General features: G+C 40.8%; 1 protein-coding gene across 1 annotated transcript; it reads right to left on the bottom strand.

The window, feature by feature from the left end:
- Window positions 1–12,540: 12,540 nt before the first annotated feature.
- Window positions 12,541–19,485, bottom strand: MRPL53 (mitochondrial ribosomal protein L53). The gene is made up of 3 exons (XM_020787543.3): window positions 18,149–19,485; window positions 15,462–15,574; window positions 12,541–12,847 (listed from the first exon to the last, which is right to left on the bottom strand). Exons 1-3 carry the CDS (start codon window positions 18,355–18,357, stop codon window positions 12,747–12,749), a joined length of 423 nt encoding a protein of 140 aa, XP_020643202.2. The 5' UTR covers window positions 18,358–19,485; the 3' UTR covers window positions 12,541–12,746.
- Between the last annotated feature and the right edge of the window lie 4,449 nt (window positions 19,486–23,934).

The raw sequence follows: 23,934 nt of genomic DNA, 5'->3' as shown, positions 1-23,934 counted from the left end.
GAGGGGAGGGGAGGGGAGGAGTTGGTCCCCTCCCTCCCTCCCTCCCTTCTCTGGCTCTCGCTTCTGAGGGAAGAGTCATTATTTGCTCGCGGCCGTGGCTGCTGGGCGTCACGGCATCTCCTCCACGCTCAGCCCGCCCGCCGGTACTCCGGACAGCGGATAGCGCTGACTCTACGGGTTTTACTCTGTTCTTGCAGAGACGGCGCGATACCCGGATGGCCTGCTCAATGCCCGGAGAGAACCTGTAAGCCTCAGGGGGCAGCACGGTCCGTGGAGCTCTTTGCGTGCATTAGAGTTTGTGTGAACGCTTCCTCTAGGGCTAGAAGGAGGTCAAGCCCCGTTGGCCCCGCGACTGCTTCTCTCCTTTCAGGGCGGAGTATCTGTTCGCGTCTACTGTGTCTGAGGAAGCTGGCGGTCACCCAACCTAAGAAAGGTTCACACTGAAATACATGCAATTAGTAGGCTTAAAGGTGCCACAGCACGTTTGTTTGGGGGTTTGGGCTCCCCTCCCCCACGGCTTCGTGAAACAGATCAAGGAGGCTACTTCTGTGAAAACTGCACACGCGTTGTGCGTGTGCCGTTCCTGCACGTGTCAAGGTGGGTGAGGGTAGGTCTGGCAGCTCCACTCCTGTCTAGGCATACTTTGAACGCATGTGAGGGCTTGTCTGTCTTCTCCCCCAAGTCAATTTGGGGGGTTCCACTAAGATAGGCTGGGGCAAGGAATGTAGAAACCGTTGCCCCCCCAAAAGGCAACTTTTTCAGTCCACGATCGCTGCTTTTTTCTTAGTCCTCAACTGATCCTGATTAAGTTATTCCCCCCCACTGGGAGTTTTGAGGTGGATTCTCGAGCAACATCATGGTATAGGAGTTTCCAACGCACCAATAGTTTTTTAATTAGGGATCTCCAGGAGCGCCCCCACCCCCGCCGCTGCCCTCTGCTTGAATCGAGGGGACCCTGGCAGACGGATGGCAGGACTTTCAGAAAGCGCAGTTGGGACAGCAGCCCAAGATTCTTTAAAACAGCAATTCAGAGAACCTACTCTTTCTGTCTGTCCCCTTTGCCCTCACCCTTCCTCTTCCCGGGATTTGAAATTAGCGGTTCTGCAACCACATACCTTGATCATCAGGATGTTACTAGACAGGAAGGGAAATACGAATTCACTCACATTCACCCTCTGTGAAGTCGCAACAGGGAGTTAGAACTCTGTTCAGTTTGAATAACCAGACTCAAGGTAAATTGAACTGCTTGTAATTCTTCTTACTGTCCTGCAGGTAGTGCTGTTTAAAGAACTGTATTAGAAGGCAACACACACATGCACCCTGACAAAACTGCACCTGATAAAGTTCGTACTTACACATTTGTATACACAGTGTGTACACCTGTTTTTCACTATTTTGTTTAACTGTTTTCTGGATTTTTGCAATGGATAAAAGACAGAGGAAATAAGTTGTTTGGGAGTAGATTCAGATAGATACATGAAAACAGTTTTTCACAGATACATTAGGGAACTAATGTAGGGACTGTCACTCTCGAATTGGCCTTCTCAGCCACAATAGACGCTTTTTTATTGTATTATAATTATTGTTAGCCGCCCAGAGACCTTTGGGTTGTGTCGCGGCATATAAGCTAACTAACTGACTAACTAACTAACTAACTAACTAACTAACTAAATAAATAAATAAATAAATAAATAAATAAATAAATAAATAAATAAATAAATAAATAAAATGCTCTTTTCAATTTATCCTGTTCCCCAGGCATCTAGAACCTGCTTGAAATGGCAGAACATTTAGAAATGCTAAAACATTCCAGCCTCCAGCTGATATCCACCCACATGTGCCATCTCAATGAGTTGAGTGGAATTAATCCACTGTTGCAAAATCACATTTCTGCACATGTGTGAAGACATGTAGACTGATATGGCTGTTTGTTCTTCTGATTTTAAACAAATAGCATTGTTCAAATCCAGCTGTTAGTTCCAACTAGTGTAGATTTATTCAATCAATGGGTCCTATAATAAGTGTTGACCTAACAAGTTATTTTAGAACTAACAACTGAATTTAGTTCTACATGTCTATACAGTATGTGTACCAACCTTTATTGTATGAAGAAAAGAACAATCCTGGTCAGACTTGAAGTCTGTCTAGTATAGCATCTTGCTTCATATACTAACCAATGAGATACTTCCAGGAAGTCCAACTCTCAGCATCTGCCAGCTGATGTGGCTTATTCACCTTCCCTAATGGTAGAATCAGAACAGTGCAGGATTAAAGGAGCTGTACTGTATAGCTCTATAAAAGCAGAAGGATGCCAACCTGTTTAACATCACTTCATTTCCTAATAATTTATATCATGAACTTTTCTTTTTCATCATTGCCATGTATTGAGTTGAAATTTTCACTGAATCATCTACTACAAGCATAAGATTTTTTTTCTAGTTACCATCAGCTCACACACCATCCAACTATATGTGACATGGGTGTTGGGTTTTTGCCCCATTTTCTATGGTATATTAGTTTTGAACATACTGACAGTACCCTTTGCCAGATACCAAAGAATGTTAAAAAAGCTGTTTTCATCTCCAATGAGAACAGGTCATCTGTAAAACCAATAAGTCTTAATTGCCTGTTCAAGACCAAGCCATCACAAATTTTACTTGCTTAAAATATCCCGAGGATATCCTATACTGTCAGATTTCAAGATCCTACCACAAATATGCACCCCTGTCGGTGTTTTACTAGCTGTTTTCCAGGTCATTCCAATGACAAGATATTTGTGTATGAAGATCAATAGTTATATTGAGTTTGCATGAGTACTTGCATGGAACATAGTGGCTAAGAGACTGAGCTAGGAATCAAAAGTCCCATATTTGAATCTTGCCTCTGCCATGCACTCATTAGGAGGTTTTGTCAGACCTTATACTTTTCTTCATTCTCATTGGGCAAGATTCTTCCATCCTTGTTTAAAAAATAGCAGTAGTGGGTATCTCTTTTTCTTCTAAATATTTGGACCTGAAAATTTGATTCTGTGACAAGGTCCATCTTTGGCCGGGGGTGCACTGGTGGTAAGGCGGGAAAAAGACGAGGAGGCTGATCTTGATCTTCTATAACAACATTTTTATTTGTAACAGAACTCAACTCAACAGCATCGAACGGGTCTAATAAACAGTCATCTGTTAACAACTTGTATTTTTTGGGTCTCACCACATTTCCTCTCTCGGGTTCTCCTAGAAGGTAGCTGGCCCGAAACGTTCCCGATCCGTCAAAGGCCGCAAGGGGGTACTCCGTACCGCACATACAGTCCCGCAACAGGCCCAATCTCCCTCCAGAGGTTTCTGTTGATAGGAAGGGCCAGGGCGAATCACCCTCCGTCCACCAAGGTGATTCCGCGGGTACACCACTACCGTCCATTCTAGGGGGTCGTATCCTCGTCCCTTCCCTCCTGTCACCAAGGGATCCGGCAACAATCCCCCTCCCAGTTGTAGATTAGGGAATTCTCTTGCGAGGCCCGGCGTTTCTCCCGAAAAGAGCATAGGATCTGTCTGAACCCCTCTTTCCTTAAACCTTTCTAGTTCTCCGTCAGTTGACAGTCTAAAAATGCACGCGCTTTCACTCTCTTTTATGTCCTCCCACATGATCAGGTCTAGCTCCACCCCTTCTTCGTCGGCCAGACAGACTTCGGTGGACCTTCCAGCCCCTCCTTCTGTTGGTTCTATTTCAATCAAAATACCCTCCACGCAACTACTGCCTTCTACGATGTTTCCTTTCATAGAGGACGGCGCACTTTCCTCCACTCCTTTACAGATTCCATCATGGCTAATGGAAAGGTACAGGTCCCACTAGACTGTAATCCAAAACATTCCGAGGAACAAAAGTTCCTCGCCTCTTGTTTCTTTAGTAGCTTCCTCAGTTCATCATATCAACCACCCCAGCACCTTGCTTGACATGTTGGCAGCCTTCCTAATCTGTGATACAAAATCTTGCTGAATTTCTATTATTGAAAACTAGAATAGTTCTCCAGCACTATGAAGAGATTTGAGTCTCTTGACCACTCCTTTCAGCTTCCTTTTAACTTGTCTCATAATTCTTGGGAAATTTCCTCTTTTGAAATCACATGCAACTGTGTTGTACTTATTTGACAGCTTTCCAGCTTTTTTCTGTATGTCATGATTGGCAACACTATGGTCGTAGTTCCATTTGGTCCACCACCTTTCATAAGGTTTTGAGAACAACTCAGAATTAACTCCCTCTTTAGGGTAGGGATTGACAACACACATCCCCGTGGGTGCTTCTGCAGATCTCTCATGATCTCACCCTCACTTCCTCCCACCATTGTATCTGTTGCCACAATAGCAGCGGCAAAAATCCAGTTTTTACTTTTGTAAAAAGTAAAATCATGCTGCTGGAAAAACAAGACTCTTTGTAATCAAGGCTCGTGGACTTTGTGCACCTAGTTTTAAAGGAAAATGTTTTACCCCACTCCTACTGGAACAATTTCAGTGACAGTGGAGAGGGTGACTTCTGGTAGCTGAAGGAGAGGTACCACGGGGGCCCACCCTTGATTTAAGGTACCTAGAAATGTCGTCTCCTTGTTGTGACCAAAGCATACAACTGACACTCATTCAGTTGATGAGACATTATACAAAACTTGGCTGACTCCCTGATTTCTTTGTGTATCTCACAATCACCCTTAAATTTACACTGGTAGGAGACAGATAATAACCAGTGTCCAGCCTGGCATCAGTGGGTGGCATCCCTGGGAAGCCCCAAAGACTCAGCATTGCTAACATTGCTGCTCTGGGCCCTTTGGCCTGTCACTCCAGTTGGCATAGTCAGAGCGCATTGTAATTGTTCACAGTACCCTGAAGCAGAGGTTGTTCTGTTGTAATGCAGGCAGTTACAGTGACAGCCACCTGGAACTCTTTTGAGGACTGTCACTAGTACTGCTCCTCCCCACCATCCTTCTCTTCCCGTAGTCTGTGTGCATCCCATTGCTTACCTCTGATAGAAGTAGATAGTAAAAGCCATACCAGCCTGATGCCTGGAAACACCATAAGATGCCCAATGTATGGCTATGCTTTCATTCAGTATCAAACACTCCATCTTATTTGACTTGGAACACAGGGTATATATAGTAAAATACCTATAGACCAGGTGAGAGCCAGTGTGGTATAGCGGGTATTGTCAGACTAGGATACTGGAGACCTGCATTGAAATCTCTGCTGATCCAGGGAAACTTACTGGTGGAGTGGCAACAATAATCCGTTCCTTGAATATCTCATGTATCACAAAAACACTTTTAGGGTCACCATAAATCAGAAGCAACTTAATGACTACAGCCAATATACTGGTGGAAGTTCAGGTGGACCTCCCACATACGCTAACAACAGTGGTTCCCAACTGGGTAACCCATGTGTTCCTGGACTGTAACTCCTAGAAACCCTAGCCAGCACACCTGGTAGTGAAGGCTTCTGGGAACTGCAGTCCAAGAACACCTGTGTTACCCAAGGTTGGGAACCAGTGCACTACAATAAGTGAGTTGGTCATGGGATTGCAGGACTGGCCCTATCCCTCTATCATTCGGCCATTGTATGAAGGGCATTTAATAGTACATGCAGAAAGTCTGTTACATTCTGGGTGAATGTGCTGAGCATGAATTGTGTAGCTTTTGAATGTAGCAATATCACTTGCATAACCTTACCAGCACCCCATGATTTTATGTGTGAGGAGTACTATTAATCTTCCCCTGAAAAATGCACACAATACTTTGTCTTACTTATAAATATTGTGTTCTCCCACCCCATGACCCCATGGTCTCATAAACCAGCTGTCATCTCACTCACTATATGTACTCACTGCCAAATTATCTCTATTGGTACAGCTATAAAACATTCAGATGAGATGACTTGCAGAAGGACAAGAGTTTGGTAAAGTTCCTTTTGAAACTACAACTTCCAGATTACCTCAGCCTACAGGCCGGCATTTTGGCCAGGTATTCAGGAAGTTGTAATCTTATAATTTTTCTAAGATCTATGGAATGAACTATGTACAAGACTCTTTCTGAATTTCTTTAAAACTGTTCTTTGGAAAATCTGAAGTGGCTCACTCCTAAAGAAATGAGTGTTGAGGTGAAAGAGTCATTTCATCTGAAAATCAGGATCTTTCTTTAGCCAGAAAACAGTGATTCATCAAGCGCCAAAAGGTCCAGTCATACAGAAGTAGAGCATATAAATAGCCAACTCTGGGGCACTAGACTGCAACTTGGGAGATCCAGCCATTTAATTCATTGGATGACCTTGGGCCAGTCACTACCTCACACTCTGCCCTACCTCACAGGCTTGCTGTGAGAATAAACAGGATGGAAGAAAGCTTGTGCATTGCCTTAAACTCATTGGTGGAAAGGCAGGATACAAATGCAGTTAAACAAGCCAATCATCTAGCCTGTCACCTCTTAAGAATATTATTAAGGAGTAATAAAATCATATTTTTAAACTTCTTTTTAATCTGTCAGACAGCTGACATACAAAAGCATCTTGATTGTTCAGAATGCAGACATACAAATCAGGAAAGTCAGACTACCAAATCCACAAGCATCACCCCTAATTCTAATCTGCATGCTTTAAATCCACCACATCTGTGTATAAAAGTACATGTTTGAGACAAGACAGCTGCAGAATAAAAGCTTCATTTGAAACAACCAGTGACTCAAATCCACTAGGATTTATGGATCAATATTCCAATGTTCCCTTTCCCTGGCAGAGATCCCAGCAGTTGCTTGCATGCTGAGAAATTCAAAGTTGTTTCAGGTACAAAGTTAATGCATTTCATTGTTTTTTGCCCACAGGTGGCAATGACTAGCCACAAGAGTAGCAATGAGGGCTTAACCTTGTTTGAAGCATTTCCAGCAATTTCTATTTTGCATGTTCAGTCAATAGATTCTGCCTAGCATCCAAAACAGTCATATGCGGCTTGATAGAAGTTCACAATAATAGTGGCCAACATCCTCTTGCAGTCAAACTAGCATACCTACTCACAAAGTAACATTTGGAGACAAATTGCCTCAAATTAGGAAATTATAATAAATATTATAATAAATACATCAAAAAAACTAAAGAACTCATAATTGATTTTAGGAGGAAGAGAAATGTACATTTACCACTGTACATAAACGGTGAGGAAGTGGAGAGAGTTGGTAGTTTTAAATTTCTGGGTACTTACATCTCAGAGGACCTCTCATGGACTATAAATGCCAACATGCTAATGAAGAAGGCACAGAAGAGGCTGTATTTCCTGAGAATGCTCAGCAAGTTAAATTTATCTCAGCATTTACTTCTGTCATACTATCGTAGCACCATTGAGAGTGTCCTAACCTATGGCATTCTGGCATGGTTTGGGAGTAGCTCTGTAGCGGACAAAAAAGCTCTACAGAGAACCATTAAAATTGCCCAGAATATCATCGGGCTCCAGCTACCAACCCTGGATGACATCTTCACATCCCGCTGTCTAAGGAAATCACATAGCATCCTGAGAGACTCTTCCCATCCTGCTTATAACTTTTTTGAACTGTTACCATCTGGCAGAAGATATAGAACAATTAAGACTCGGACCACATGTTTTCTCAGTAGTTTTTATCCCAGAGCTATAATTGCAATTAATAATGAGCTTAAAGACCACCAGCAGTGAATAATTAGTTGGACTGAGTTACTTGGCCTGCAGTGTAGATGTTTGTATTTTTAGTGGGGGACTTTTAGTGGGTGGGGAGTGTTTGAGGAATTTTATGTGTGTGCATGTGTCTGGTCTCTGGGTGTCTGTGAATTTCGTTGTATGTGTATATACTATGACAATAAATTATTATTATTATTTTTATTTTTATTTTTATTTTTATTTTTATTTTTATTTTTATTTTTATTATTATTATTATTATTATTATTATTATTATTATTATTATTATTATTATTATTATTATTATTATTATTATTATTATTATTATTATTATTATTATTATTATTATTTCATGTTTATTGATTCAGGAACATTATCTGTTGTGTACTCTGTATGCAACAGATATTCTATGGCGATTTTCTAATTTAACTCACTTTCAAAAGTTATGCTTTCAGTATTATGCCAGTGTAACTATGCATGAGCATTTTGGCCAATGTCTGTGACCTGGATTTCTAGTAGGAGTATACATTATGCAAGTTCTAGAAAGAACATCCTTATCATTAAATGTAATGCCAATTTCAGCTACAGTCAGGAAATTCCACAGAGCAGGGCTAGCTTGTGACAAGATCAGTCAGAATGGAGCCACTTTGCTATTTCTTGCCAGCCCAGTTATGGAATGGGTGTGAAAGCTTCCGGCATTATAATGGTTGTTCATCCCTATTATTATTATTATTATTATTATTATTATTATTATTATTATTATTATTATTATTATTATTATTATTATTATTATTATTATTATTATTATTATACTTTGCATTAGGAGACACTCCGCATGCAAAAATATTAAGACTCTGGCTTTAAATTCGGAGGTGCTAGTGTGAAGTTCTAATCTGATGAGAACTTGCATGGAACATAGTGGCTAAGAGCCTGAAGCAGGATTCAAAAGTTTCTTGTTTGAATCTTGCCTCTGCCATGCATTCACTAGGTGGTCTTAGGGAAACTGCTTACTGTCAGTCTCAGTTCCCTCATCCACAATATGGAGGATAATAATCTTATTTTACACCATTGTTTTGAGGATTACACATAAATGATGTACATCAAACACTCATGTTTATCCTTATCTCTATTGTTAGTCTTTTAAAAAAACAATTTCACCTACATATGCTTGGAAACTATGAGCTGGAAAACCCTAGTATAATTGTTTACTAATTAAGATACTTATACCCATTCAGTCCCTCGCAGGGTCTGCAACATAATTTGTCATCTGTCTTTTCAGAAATTTTAAAGTAGAAAGTCCAGAATTCATATAGTCATGCATATACAGTATGGTGTAAAAAAAGCTGACAATGCAATTCTATAAAAAGAGTGTGTCTTCTGCTGAGCCACAAGTCATATTGTGCAAAACTAGATATTTCTTCTTAATTTCCTTATTTCTTCGGCAAAGCAGTAGGTTACATAGCTAGAGCCAGCTTGAACCAGAAAACAAGTGTTTCTGTTTATGTTAACTCTACCAAAATGAGTTAATGTCAATGAAACAAAACAAAACGAGGGGCTTGTTTGGGCAACATTGGTTTTCAAATCAAGAATTAATCTCTGAAGTTCACATTCCTATCAGTCACTGTCTCACTCTGTCCTGCCTCACAGGGTTGTCCTCCGGATAAACCTGGAGGAGAGATAATATTGAAAGCTGCCTTATACTGCTTGGCCAGTGGTTCCCAACCTTGGGTAAGGCATGTGCTGTGCTGGCCAGAGTTTCTGGAATTGCAGTCCAAGAACACCTGGATTATCCAAGGTTGGGAACCACTGTTCTAGGCCATTGGTCCACCCAGGTCAGTAGTCAACTCTGACTGGCAGCATCTCTGCAGAGTTTCAAGCAAGGTTTTTTTTCCCCAAGACCTTCTTGGCAATATTCATCTTTTCCTTGGGTCTCTCCTCTCACTATGAAGCAGCCCTCTACAGTTGCTCCACTGTTTCAGTTCTGTTAAACATACTGTTTAATGTACAGTGGGGTCTCTACTTAAGAACTTAATCCGTATTGGAAGGTGGTTCTCAAGTTGAAAAGTTCTTATGTTGAATCTGCATTTCCCATAGGAATGCATTGAAAACCATTTAATCCGTATCTGCTCTTTTCCGTCCATAAAAACTACAGTGGAACCTCTACTTAAGAACTTAATCCGTTTTGGAATGGCGTTCTTAAGTTGAAACGTTCTTAAGTTGAAGCAAAATTTACCATAGGAATGGACTGAAAACCAATTAATCCGTTCTGGCTGTTTTTTTGTTATGTAGAGGTGCGTTCGTACATTGAAGCATTAGTTCCCATAGGAACTAATGCAAAGCTGGTTAATACGTACTCTACCACTAGGGGGAGAATTTTTTTTTAACCTAAGATGACCTAAGGTTAAAAAAAGAGCAGGAAAGGTTTTTTTTCCTGTTCTTATCTTGGATTTCTGTTCTCAAGTAGAAGCAAAATTTAGCAAATGGAGCTGTTCTTAAGTTGGATTGTCCTTAAGTAGGGACGTTCTTAAGTAGAGACCCCACTGTACCAGTTACAAATTAGTTCACATTCTATAAGAACTCACTCTGCAATCTTTGTAAATTATACAAATTATAGGCACAGAATTTATTCCCCATTATGGATGTAAGCAAAGACCTAAATGTACTGAAGTCCTTCTCCCTGGAGATGCTGCTAGGACAGGAGAGACACTCAGGTTGTCACTGGGGAGGGCTGTCTAAAAACAGAGATGGCAGTGAGCCAAGTTGCACATTAGAGGTGTTCCTTTAATCAATTAAGATGAAGGCAATAAGGACTTCAATGTCACTTTTAATGAAATGCTAGTTTGGCCCATTCATTACCACAACACATTCAAAATATAGAACTTGGTCCCTCCAAATTATTCTTTGTTTTTTTTTTCATTAAGTATAAAGTTTACACAGCTATAATGAAAAATATTGAATCATACAAACACAATATGTGTAGTTTTCTGACCTGTTCAGTCAAGTTACTTTGATTTAGAACTAATGGGGCTGCAGTTCTAAAAACACATTTCTAAGAAGTTTCAGCAAACTCAGTGGGATTCTTTTCTGAGTCAATATGCAAAAGGAATCTGTTCCCTAGGTAGGCCTATTTTAAGGAGATAAAAACTCACTTAATTCAAAGCTAGCTTGTTCATCCAGTTGAAAGGGATGCTAAGATTGCTATCTCCAGATGCTTACTGGGTGATTTCTTTCCCAGTAAGGAATATGAGGTGAATTAACACTTTATGGCACTTCAAAGGCCAAAGTTGTTTGAAAACTCCAGCAGTCATTTTGAAGATTGTTATCAGGAATTTATGTTTCCCAAATTGTTCTCATCAGCTTAGTGTCACAGGATTTTCCCAATTTCCCAGAAACTGTTGACATTTGTCATTCTTATAGAGAGGCTCCTATTGCAGCACCCATACTTTTAAGATAGAACAATTGTTTTTACTTGTACCGCGCCATTATCATTGTGCAATAGAAACAGACCTTTACCTTCCCAATGCTGCTTTCCAGAAATAAGGTAATGTCCCAATTGTTGGTGTTAGGATCACAGGAGGTGGCTTTATACTAAAACAGGACATCAGTTCATTGAAGCTCAGCACTGTTTGGCAGTAATTCGTCTTGGATTTCGGACAGGATATAGAACCCTTTGCATGAATGTCCCATCACTTAATGAAATTCTCTTCCTCCGCCCATTCATTGTTTCTTAACTACACAATGGGTGGATTCCATGTAATTCATCCCAATGATGGAGTAGCTTGTGTCTGTGAAGCAGGAAGTGAGTGACTCTTCCTTCCCATACAGGCCAGTATACACTCTTAAAATCTGCATTGCAAGGGCACTCCAGTGTCCGTGGGGATAATATACAAGTGAATGCAGTTCACTGGTCAAAAAGATTCTCCATCCATGAACAGAAAGCTGCCAAAACATTGGTCCATCTAGATCAGTGCTGTACACACTAAATGGAACTTCCCCAAGTATGCTCCACATCAAGTACTATCAGAGAGCCTACACTGATATTTATCTGGACAAATAAGGTACAGACAAGCTTAGGCATAAATGTAGGTGAAGTTTAGTAAATAGGTTCTGTTTTGCAACTGATGTACAAATGTACAATATCAAATAATTTATGTGAACCCTCTCTCTCATATTCACATAAATATTTCTTCACTGTACTCAGCACTTCTAAGAGGCAAGCCCATACCATCCTGACTGTGCTGTGCTTTAAGCCAGTGGTCTCCAACCTTGGGCCTCCAGATGTTCTTGGACTTCAACTCCCAGAAATCCTGGCCAGCAGAGGTGGTGGTGAAGGCTTCTGGGAGCTGTGGTCCAAGAACATCTGGAGGCCCAAGGTTGGGGACCACTGCTTTAAACAACCAGAAATGGTTGCCATAAGTCAGAATTTACTTGATAGTACATAATTATTATACTAAGTCAAAGAAGAAAGAAAGAAAACCTAGTCAATAGGTTTATTCGGGTTAATCTGCCAACTTCCCCAAATTATTGCCCAATTGACATGTACATTGCACAATGATTAGGCTCTATTACTTTGTCCCTAGCAACTTAAACTAATTACCCAACTGCCAGGAACTGCGAAGCTTTAGTAAGAAATGCTCAAAAGTGTAATGAGCAATCTCTTTTTTCCTCAATTTGCCTGTATGTGGGAAGCAAATCAGGGAAAGAGGAGGGACTAGGGCAAATGAGTACACTGTGAACATCCTCATATACAAAACAAAAACAAACCATAATCAACAAGGGTGTTGAGAAAAACAATTGCCTAGCTATAACTGAAAGAAAAGGGCTTCCCACCTATTTGAATGACTTTGGGGCAGTATTGGATGTTGTACAAGAGAGCCATTAGAATTCTGTATTTTATTTTAAAAAAAATAAAAAAAAAGCATTCAATTATTTCTCAAAAGCAGTCTGGCTTCTTTCCATATACACCACACATTTATTTCAGTTGTTGATAAAGGCTTTGCCATTCTGAATGAAGACGTTGGTTGCCTGTTTTATATGCTCTCTTCATTCACCAGCTTTCAAAAACTCTCTTTTCCAAATTTCTCTTATGACTTAAGATCTCTGAGTTCACATTTTGACTTGAACACATCTAACATGTCACGGATTGTTAAGTTAGCTGCTTTCATAATCAGTTTTTCACCATCAACTGTTAAAAAAAGCAGAAGACAAAAGAGAGAGAAAAACAAAAGGCAATTAATGACAATTTACAGAACAGTATCAGATGAATACTCCGAATGGTCTCAACATTTTAAAATATTTGTAATATGGTGCAGTACTGTGTTTTAAAACTTGAAATACTCACTTGTAGAAATGCATCTTTGATTACAAATTGTTCCTTGCAAAGAGATTTTTCAAAATCAAAAGATGTGCAGAAATTAAAAAAAAACATACCTGTGACCAGTACACACAGAGTTCCATGTATATGCCTAAAGCATTTAACAATACTCCCAGAAGCAAAAATGAGCATTCTCCTGTACTGTATCTAATGTTCACTCAGAACAGTCAACATATTTGCATGCATCTGATGTGAAAATAATATAAATTAATATGCTGACTTAGATGTGAGCCTGATTGTGATTTCATTATTTTATAACCAACCTTTCTCCCAATACAGGGACCACATGTGATGGAAACAAGTTTATACATTTAACAGGCCGTAAAATTCTACAAGGTACAGCTCAGGAATAAAGGAAAAGTGCAGAAAAAACCCCAGAGAGCTATCTCATTATGTTTTATGCTCATATGAATTTTCCCACATCACAAAATTTTCTGATGGCCAATTATAGTGATCACACAGATCAGAAAGATGCCCACATCTATTTATAGCTACCATATGAAGATGCAATTCCATGGACACTAGAGCTCTGTGTCAAATCCTTGCCCCTCTAAGATCACGTTAAATTTGCCCTGTGCCCTGATAGCATCACAACATGTGCTTATCATCCCAATTACCTTTAAAAAATTATCCTAGCTTCATTTGTAGTTTAAAACTAGCTTTTTAAAAACTACAGTGAGCCATCTAGTGGCATCACAGCACACTGTCAATGGCAATATTGCCATCCTTTTCCTTCCCTACTTACCCAATTTTTCCACGTACAGTATAAGATGACCCAATGTATAAGACATCCTCCACTTTTCCAACCCAAATAAGAAAATTTGATTGCTGCTTTCCCCCTCCACTTCCTAAGGCCCTCAAAAGTAGAATCAAAGGGCTGCGGAAGTGGAGGGGGAAAGCAGCGATGAAAGGGCTGCAGATCAAAGGGCTGCGATCCTGCAGCCATTTCATCACTGCTTTACCCCTCCATTTCCTAAGCCCTGAATGGAGGGATGAAGCAGTGATGAAAGGGTTGCAGGATCAAAGGGCTGAGATCATCGCTGCTTTACCCCTCCATTTCCTGAGCCGTGGGGCCACTCCAGATCCGCTTGCAGGCGAGGAGGAAGAGCACCTGCTGCTTCAGATCTGTGAAGCAGCAGCATAAACAGAGGGGGTGGGTCCTGGCACAGAGGTGCCTCCAGACCCCACTAATGAGCATAGGGTAGGCAGTTTTGCTACCCCATGGTTTTCTCCTCAGCTTACTTTCACATAAAAAACGACCCTCAATTTTCCCTCCAATGATTTTAGGAAAAAGTATCATCTTTCACACGGAAAAATACTGTAAATGACACGCGTACCAGACAACACACACACACAGAGAATGGAAAGTCAGCAGAGTCAAAGTTTGCTGCAAACTTGGCACAGGTAACACATTGGAGTAAATTCATGCAATCTTTTATTTCTTAACAAAATAAAAGGAAACTGAAATGAGGGGAAGGGAGTGATGAGACTGCAGGAATATTTCAGTACAAAGCTTAAACCCCAATATTTGTACAACAGAAATATTTCCTAGGACAGCAACAAAATTTGTTTACAAAGAAAGAGAAAGGGATTAAAGCAATGGCTTTTGAGGTAGGAAACATGAGTACACTTAAGTCTTCTGGTATAAATACTGTACTGCATTTTTCCTCCCAATAGGATTCTGTAAGTAAACTGGGACCAATTTTTCTAGCATCCCGAAATACAGACGAATACTGATTTGTTTAAGTCAGAGATGGCTAAGCTTTGTAGTTTAAGGACCAAATCTGTTCTCTAGATTTTGAGGTGGACAGAGCATGAAGTAAGTCAGAATATGCTCAGTATATTCTATATCAACAAGGATTTCTAATTTCCAACTAATAACAGCCCTAAAGTGAGCCATTCCAAATTGGAATATTATAAAATCAAATAGAGATGACACATTAATATGTGGTATCTTTGTTCCTTAACAGATTGAAAATATATCTGGTATGCCAAAAAACAGAATATTAGTTGGAGCAAGTGAACAAATTCAAAGGGTAATTTTACATCTCTAAAAATCATGCTGTGTGCTAGACACCCTACTACACATTGCCAAAATGTGACAGCACAACAGCAACTGAAAGTGGGAGAAAACTAGTTCCTCTTTGTCCAAAGCAATTTTTTGTGGTGAAACACATGCTCCAAAAGCAGGTAGCTAGCTTTAAAGAGCAGCTGCAGTTCTGGAAGCTCCTTCAGAAACCATGATTAATCTCTGATTTGCCCACTCCTGGAGCATGTTGTTTTAGCTCAATAGCTTTTGCATAATACTCTACTGCCAACCATTGGAGCAGTGGCTACAAAAATCGCCTTGACACAGGATGCCACCTGCATGCCACCTTGCACACAAGCCCCTGGTCTTGGTGATGAAACAAGCTTCATTTCTTACCAAATGTGACGTCTATTATGGGTTCAGATCCATCATGCCTTACTTCTGTTTTCACATCACAGTTCATGTTGGTTTTGTAGGCTTTCCTTGCAAACACGCATTCAAGAAAATGTCTGAAAAGACGTTTTAGAAATATAGATTGGAAGAAGCTACAAAAATAGGATTCCCCCCCCCAAACAATTACATGGGTAGATGTTCAAAATACAACTGAATACATCCTTACACAGAAGACCTCACTATCAAATGAAGTGTAAGAGATCATGGATCTCAGGCACAGAAGCCCAAGAACAAATATGGCAAAACTCTGAAACATGGGCGGGGGCACAGACTTCAACGCTGAGACAAACGACTCCTTGCAGATGAATATTCTGACATACCAGTTGCTCAAGAGTCTGTAGAATGCAAAAACTCATGACTGGTATGTTTTTGCACCCATATATGCTTCTTCAGATTGTGTGTAGGCATCCTTCAGTCTTGAGAGACTATGGTAACATGCTCTGAATAGAGGTCTTAGAACAGGGTCTAGTGTGGCTGAGAAGGCCAATACAAGAGTGACAATCCCTTCCATGCTGAAGACAAATACAACCTGTCCCCTGTCCAGCTCCCTGATTTTCGGGATTGCCTCTTTGCCTTGGCCTGCTGAACAAGTGTCTCTTCAAATTGGGAGAGGCCATGCTGCACCGCCTGCCTCCAGGCTGAACCCTCAGATGTCAATGTTTCCCATTCATAAGGCCTTCAGATCCCACTTGCAGATATCCTTGTATCGCAACTGTGGTCTATCTCTGGGGTGGTTTCCCTGCAGTTTTTCTGGAGCGTTTTTTCTCCATACAGGGGATCTTTTGGAATCCGACCGTCAGCCATTCTCACAACAAGAGTAATATACAAAGAGTAATATACAAACACATTCATGTTAGAAAAGGAGATGCTAACTACTGCAACTTTTATGATTTTGGAAAGCGTTTGCTTGGTTTTCATCTTTGCAGTGAACTTTCCTTGGCCTTATCTGCCTGAGAACTGCTGAAAACTACAAGCCTTTCAAGTGGAACAAACTGAAAAGCTACACAAATATATATATTAAAAAACATTTTTTAAAAGCAAAAGATAGTGTAGTTAGCTAAAGCATAACAGTTAAACCAAAGTACTTGCAAATGGCATGGTTCAACAACAAATAAATTATTATTTTTTCATAGATACTAACAGGGAAATAGCCAAGACGCTATTCTGGATTGAAGCGAAATCATGGCCAGACCCTGTTTGCTTACGATGTAAATTGAGTTAAATGAAAAGTACCTCTTTGGTTTTCCATGAGGCATTGTTTAAACTGGGCCAGTTCTCCAGCATTATTTATTTAAAGTGCTTATATCTCACTCTTCATCCAAAAAGGTTCTGAGTAGTTTACAAAGACAAGCCTCAACAGCAATACACTGAAATTCATAGCTTGACCTAGTGCTCTGTTACGTGCAAAAGTTGCTATAGTTTTTTGTACACACACAATTTATTTAACATATTGTGTAATTATTGTTCAGAAACAGCAGTTTTTTAGGCAGGTCTCCTATAAAACACAATGAATAAAAGTTCAACAGGGGAAGTTCTTACACTACCACCGACACCTCTTCATGCCCAGAAATTATTGCCTGGCATTTAACTATGAAGGTTACAGCAACCTGATTCTGCCGTGTCGCCCAAACATACATAACACTGGGTTTTTTTTTCTCAGTCCATATATTATACCACTGAATGCACAGAGGTTTGCCATCCATATTATGGAGCCACTTCCTATCAACTCCTTCACCTGGGATTACTTGCTAATTATTCAAATCAGAACACACAGCTTCAGGGCAAGATGGACATGTGTGGCGGTTCTTCTATCTGGCAGGGTTTCTTTGGCTTGCATAGAAATTAAGAAAGTAAAAGAAAATCTGGGGAACTCTTGCACACCATTGCAGTCACTTATTAGAGGCCACCTTCTTTCATAGGTACTCTGAGTGGCATTATTACAATGACATATATATATGTCATATATATTACAATGACAATAAATTATTATTATTATTATTATTAACAGCCTAACCCTCCGGGCACTGAATTACTTCTTCCCTACCTGTGAAGGTTTCCTGAGAACTCAAGCATGTTTACTCAGAAGTAAGCTTAATTAATCTGTTTTAACTAATGACATTTCTAATACTGTTTTAGGTTTAATTCTTGTGGGGTTTTTTTTAATGTTTAACTTACTATGTTTTCAATTCTATTCTTTTAATATTGCAAGCCGTCTTGGGTCCCCTTTTCAGGGAAAAGGCAGCCGAGAAATAAAAATAACAAATAAATAACTCCTATTTTAATATTAATATCCTAACCCATTGTGCTTTTAAACAAGCATTTTTCGAGCTGCTGTTCGCCGCCTTGTTGTCCATTTCCCTTGGGAGAAAAATAGGATAAAATGAAATACTGTACAATAACCTCCCTTCCTCTTAAGGGCCTTACTCCCGAGAAAGCAAGTTTAAAACTGCATAGTAAGATTGGAAACCCAAGGAACCCCTTCCTAAAGAAATCAAACGCCTTTCTATTCCGGGGAGCTGACTTCCGAGTAAACAGGCGAAGGATGCCGCTGCTCAATGCCGGGGTGTGTGTGTCCAGCCTCTCTTAGGGGCGAAGGAGCGAAAGAAGGAGACCCCGAAGGCCCTCCTCACCTGGTGCTTTCCACGTTGGACTCGAAAGGGCAGAAGCGGACGGAGATGCTCTTCACCCACTTTAACGACACCCCCGCCTTGTGCGCGAAGGGCCGCGCCATCTTCTCTGGCGTTTGTCGTGACCCTGGGCGACCAAAAGGAGAAAGGGGGGGGGAAGGTAAGGCGTCGAATAAGCGGAAAACTACATTTCCCAGAAATCCATTCAACATGCTCGGAACTCGAGGCCGCCTCTCGCGCACAGCCTCCTGGGAAAATCAATCGTTTTGACTTCAGTTTTCTTGTGGTCCCTACAGTACTTTCTTTGGAAGGTTTTCTGCTTGCTGTGCTCGCTTCGTAGCGGGAAAGTGGAATTAGGTTTCCCACGGGGACCGAAAACCTAACCTGCTGGTCTCTTGCTTGTTTGAGAATGCTTGATTCATTTAAAAAGAAGTCACGGTTTTGAGGTGTGCAATAAAATTGTTCTTTGACTGGTAACTAGAAGGAAGTCTTCTCTCCCTCTGTTTTTTTTTGGGGGGGGGGGTCAATGAAACAAACAAAAAACCGCACGAAGTTCGAGAAGAAGAAATAAAAGTCCTTCACGAAGCCTTCACGAATACAAGAAAAAAAAAAATCCTTTGGGCTACACTATATTTTGGGTAGCGCATGGGGCTGGATGGCTCAGAGCCAGAAATGGAGAATTCAGTTCCACCATGTGCCTTCTTGAGACAGCCGGTGTAGTCTTGGACAAACTGCACACTCCCAGGATGCCTCCAGAAGAAGGGGGGGTGTTAAACCATTTCTGAGAATTCTCTACCTGGAAGCCCTGCAAAGGGTTGACAAGTCAGAATTGACCTGACTGCACACAATAAATACTATTATTTAGAGAGGTGTGGGGAGCTTCTCTTTTGCTGCTCCCAGACTGTGGAACTCCCTCCCACAGCTGGCCTCATCTTTGCTGTCCTACAAGCTGGCAAAGACGTTTCTCTTAGGACAGGCTTTCCCTTAGTGACTGGCTGCCTGGGGGGGGGGGGGGTTCTTAAATGGATTGTTGTGCTTTACTGCTTTTAATGTGTTCTTAGTGTTGCTTTTGTTTTCTGTTTCAAGTGTTGTATTCTTTTGATCCTTGTTAATATTTACTGTTTACTTGCTGTTTTTAAATATTATCTTTTGATGATGTAAGCCACCTTTGGCCATTGCTAAAGAGAAAGGCAGGGTAAAAATATTTTAAATAAATAAAATAAGTTTATACAGTCACTTGAGGAAGCAGCTTACGTTGCAAGAGGTACATACTATTTGCTGTGCTTGTTAGGGGATTCTGAAAATTGTAGTCCGAAACAGTAACTTCTTCAAGGTCTGCAGGGAAATGTGATTTCTCCAAAACAGAGTGGCAAGGAGTACAACATGCCTTTTCCATATACATCTCTGTGCAGGTTTTTTAAATCTCCCCCCCCTCACCTGTCACTCTAATTCTAAAGATAATTTGCAAGTTTGTTATTCTGTGTACATGAATAACACAACCATGTTACATTTGAGCAATTATGCACAAGTTCATCTTGCAAGTAGGATCAACTATCGCCAATGCCACAAAATTTATAAAAGAAAAAGAACACCATTAGGAAACCAGACCCTGAAAAAGTGTAAGTAATTAAAAGAGAATCTAATGAGTTTTTTTTTATTGCCAGGATCCTGTTGACTAGTTATACTTACCTAAGTGGAAAGTCATAGATCCCAGGGGTAAATTGACACTAGTTAACAAGAGGCCTCTTGCATTCCTTGTTGTACGTCACTTGTGTGACTGCGTGTGCAATGAGAAATAAAAGTGATAACTTGTTAACTGGCAGTGATTTGCCACTATAGCGTGTGCCATTAAACTTATGCTGGGGTAAAAAACTAACAGGATTCTGGCCAGCAGCTGGTATATTACAACTTTCAGCCACATTAATCTGTTACCAAAAAAAAGTGTCTTGTGATAGTTGATAAACTACCTCATTTAGCATGCTGTGTTAGAAAGGTATAAAACGGGCAGTCACTTTGTAGTTATGGCACATTTTTTTAAAGAGGGTTATAAAGGTAAAGGTTCCCCTTGACAATTTTTGTCCAGTTGTGTTCAACTCTAGGGAGTGTTGCTCATCCCCGTTTCCAAGCCATAGAGCCAGTGTTTGTCTGAAGACAATCTTCCGTGGTCACATGGCCAGTGTGACTTAGACATGGAACACTGTTACCTTCCCACCGAGGTGGTCCCTATTTATCTACTCGCATTTGCATGCTTTCAAACCGCTAGGTTGGCGGGAGCTGGGACAAGCGACGGACGCTCACTCCGTCACGTGGATTCGATCTTACAGCTGAAGGTCTACAGACCTTACAACACAGAGTCTTCTGCGGTTTAACCTGCAGCACCACCACGTCCCTTTTAAATGGGGGCCTACTACTAAAACTCTTCGTTATTTGTGCCCCAACAGATTAACTTGTCTCTCCTACCTCCACAATTTTTAAAAAATGGCTGGATAGCTCATTGGATTAGATATCTAGCTGTGGAGCCAGAAGTTGGGAGTTCAAATTCCTACTTTGCTTCCTGTGAATAGAACCAGCCTGTGTGGCCTTGGGCAAGCTGCCCAGTCCCAGGGCGACTCCAGAAGAAGGGAATGATAAACCACTTCTGAGTATTCTCTACCTGGAAAACCTTTAAAAGGGTTGCCATAAATCACAGTTGAGATGATGGCACATGATTATAGGAAGAAATAATCTCTCACAGAACCTGTGTAACTCCTCCACCACAAGATGGCGGAATACACACAAATTGCAAAAGCTGTTTATCATGGCATATGTTTTCTTGGACTAGGGCCCACCTCAGTCAGATGTATGAAGTGGCCTCTAGGCCAGGAATAGCTACCATATGCCACAAAAATCTGTTGGTCTTTAAGATGCCAAAAGACTTGTTTCTTTTTTAAAATAGATTTAACATGGTCACCCCTTTGGAAGTGATATTATAACAATGTTCCGTACAATCTAGTAGTATCTTTTGGGCTGAGGAACTTATCAGAATGAGCAGAGTTTTAGGCTTTCTTTCCTTTCTAAAACAGAAAAAACAAATGATGTATTATTGCTATTATCCTTCATGATGAATTTTAAGCAGCTGACATTACATAACACTACAAGATGTATTCCAAAATAACAATACATGAAAGTAATTGTTTTGTGTGGTTTTACAAAGATTCAGCTTCCTTATATTCATGAAATATAAGAACATATATTTTTATATGCGATACTCAGTGTGGTGTAATGGATAGAGTGGCAGATTATATAAGATGCCATTGATGGCCACGCTCAGCACCACCTACAAGACAGTGTGGACTCTCAACGTCAGCCAGGTGAATTCTGCACATCAACCAAAGGTGACTAGAACATAAAGAAAAATCTCCTTATGCCCACAAGGCAAATCATTAATTTGACTTAATTTGGCACTGTTGGCAGCTTTTACCTGGTGAATGTTACCTGGTGTCTTAAAAGGTGACACTGTTAAGGTGCTACATTTGATATGCCAGCAAGTATGGAAAACTCAGCAGTGGCCAGAGGATTGGAAAAGATCAGTCTACATCCCAATCCCAAAGAAGGGCAGTGCCAAAGAATGCTCCAACTACTGTACAATTGCACTCATTTCGCAAGGTTATGCTCAAAATCCTACATGGTAGGCTTCAGCAGTATGTGGACCGAGAACTCCCAGAAATACAAGCTGGATTTCGAAGGGGCAGAGGAACTAGAGACCAAATTGCTAACCTGTGCTGGATTATGGAGAAAGCCAGAGAGTTCCAGAAAAACATCTACTTCCGCCTCATTGACTACACAAAAGCATTTGATTGTGTTGACCACAACAAACTATGGCAAGTTCTTAAAGAAATGGGAGTGCCTGACCACCTTATCTATCTCCTGAGAAATCTATATGTGGGACAGGAAGCCACAGTTAGAACTGGATATGGAACAATTGATTGGTTCAAAATTGGGAAAGGAGCCTACAAGGCTGTATATTGTCTCCCTGCTTATTTAACTTAATGAGGGTGAAAGGAGAGTGCCAAAAATGGTCTGAAGCTCAATATGGAAAAAAAAAAAGATCATGGCCACTGGTCCCATCACCTCCTGGCAAATAGAAGGGGAAAATATGGAAGCAGTGACAGATTTTACTTTATTGGGCTCCCTGATCACTGCAGATGGTGACAGCAGCCCCGAAGTTGGGTGGTAAAGCGATGACAAACCTAGACAACATTTTTAAAAGCAGAGACATCATCTTGCCGACAAAGGTCCACATAGTCAAAGCTATGGTTTTTCCAGTAGCAATGTAAGGAAGTGAGAGCTGGACCATAAAGAAGGCTGAGTGCCGAATAATTGATGCTTTTGAATTGTGGTGCTGGAGGAGACTCTTGAGAGGCCCCTGACTGCAAGGAAATCAAACCTATCCATTTTGAAGGAAATCAACCCTGAGGAAAGATCCTGCAAGGAAAGATCCTGAAGCTGAGGCTCTAATAATTTGGCCATCTCATGAGAAGAGAATACTCCTTGGAAAAGACCCTGATGTTGGGAAAGTGTGAAGGCAAGAGGAGAAGGGGACAACAGAGGATGAGAAGGTTGGACAGTGTCACCGAAACTACCAACATGAATTCGACCCAACTCCGGGAGGCAGTGGAGGACAAGGGCCTGGCATGCTCTCGTCCATGGAGTCACTAAGAGTTGGACACGACTTAAGGACTAAACAACAACAATACCCAGTGAATGATCTAAATTGGAAGCCCTAACTTGTGTTAAAAGCTGCTGTTAAAACAGCTTTTTGTTGTCTTTCCCCATCTCCACTTTGCATTTCAAACAAGCAGTGTATGTGAGTTTGTGAGGAGGAAATTACAGGGTAATTGGCAACTATTTGGTCTCAAGAGCCAAGGTGTAAAAATTCCAATCTTTGCTGCAGAGACACTAGAGCAGTGATTCCCAACCTAGGATATTCCTACCGCCAGGGGTATGAACTAGGACATTTAGGAGTATGGGGGGGGGGGGAGAGAAATAATGGCAGGAAAAGGCAGATACACCAACAAATATAAGTCAAAGTCAAAAGTTGTGAAATTAATTGATGGTTATGATGAGTGGTGGAACAAGTTTTCTTTGTTATTTAAGCTTGTGAATAGCCCTTTCCCCTCACATAGTAACAACAACATCAAGCCATTCACTTGCAGAAGCCAGCCAGACTGGCAGATGTACTGTATCTTAGTTAGACATCGACAATAAGATAGTATTTTTATAGTACCTAAGGGCAGCAGGCAACCTTAGGAACACAAGCAAGCCTCAACTGGTAGGCATAGCCCACAATGGTCTGGCCTATAGCACCTCACTGTTCTTGTTGTCACATATCCAGCATCAGAGCTTGCAGGAAAATAGTTAGAAGCAATGTACTGTATTTTTCTGTGTATAAGACCCTACTTTTTCCTAAAATCATTACAAAAATTGAGGGGCATCTTTTACACGGAATTTAGCTGAAGTAGCTGAGGACAGACCAAAGCAGCACATACCTTGCATCTGTAATCAGGCTCCCTTCAGTCAGGAGACTTAGCTTTCTCCAATCATGAGCCTTATGGAACTGATGTCAGCTGATGCTGAAAAAATAAACACAATTGGAACACATCTTGTTGGAGGTGGAGCCTGTAGGCTCAGATTCAACAGGGACTCCTAATGTCAGAGTATTCTGAGCCCAGAGGCTGAACACTCAAAACTAAATTTTCTCAATTTTTGGGTTAGAAGAGTGTGTGTGTGTGGGGTTCTTATGATGTTGA

Source organism: Pogona vitticeps, chromosome 4 (genome assembly GCF_051106095.1).
Source record: "Pogona vitticeps strain Pit_001003342236 chromosome 4, PviZW2.1, whole genome shotgun sequence".
Classification (NCBI taxonomy): Eukaryota; Metazoa; Chordata; class Lepidosauria; order Squamata; family Agamidae; genus Pogona; species Pogona vitticeps.
Note: the sequence above shows the minus strand (reverse complement) of the source record. Positions and strands in the feature narration are given on the sequence as shown.

What these genes read in the sequence shown, in the direction of transcription:
- MRPL53 (XM_020787543.3), bottom strand. Translation starts at nt 18,357, where the DNA reads ATGTTGAATGGATTTCTGGGAAATGTAGTTTTCCGCTTATTCGACGCC. An exon ending in TCCAACGTGGAAAGCACCAG is followed by an intron (nt 15,575 to 18,148) that starts GTGAGGAGGGCC and finishes ACGTCTTTTCAG; the next exon opens with ACATTTTCTTGAATGCGTGT. An exon ending in CATAATAGACGTCACATTTG is followed by an intron (nt 12,848 to 15,461) that starts GTAAGAAATGAA and finishes TTTTTTTAACAG; the next exon opens with TTGATGGTGAAAAACTGATT.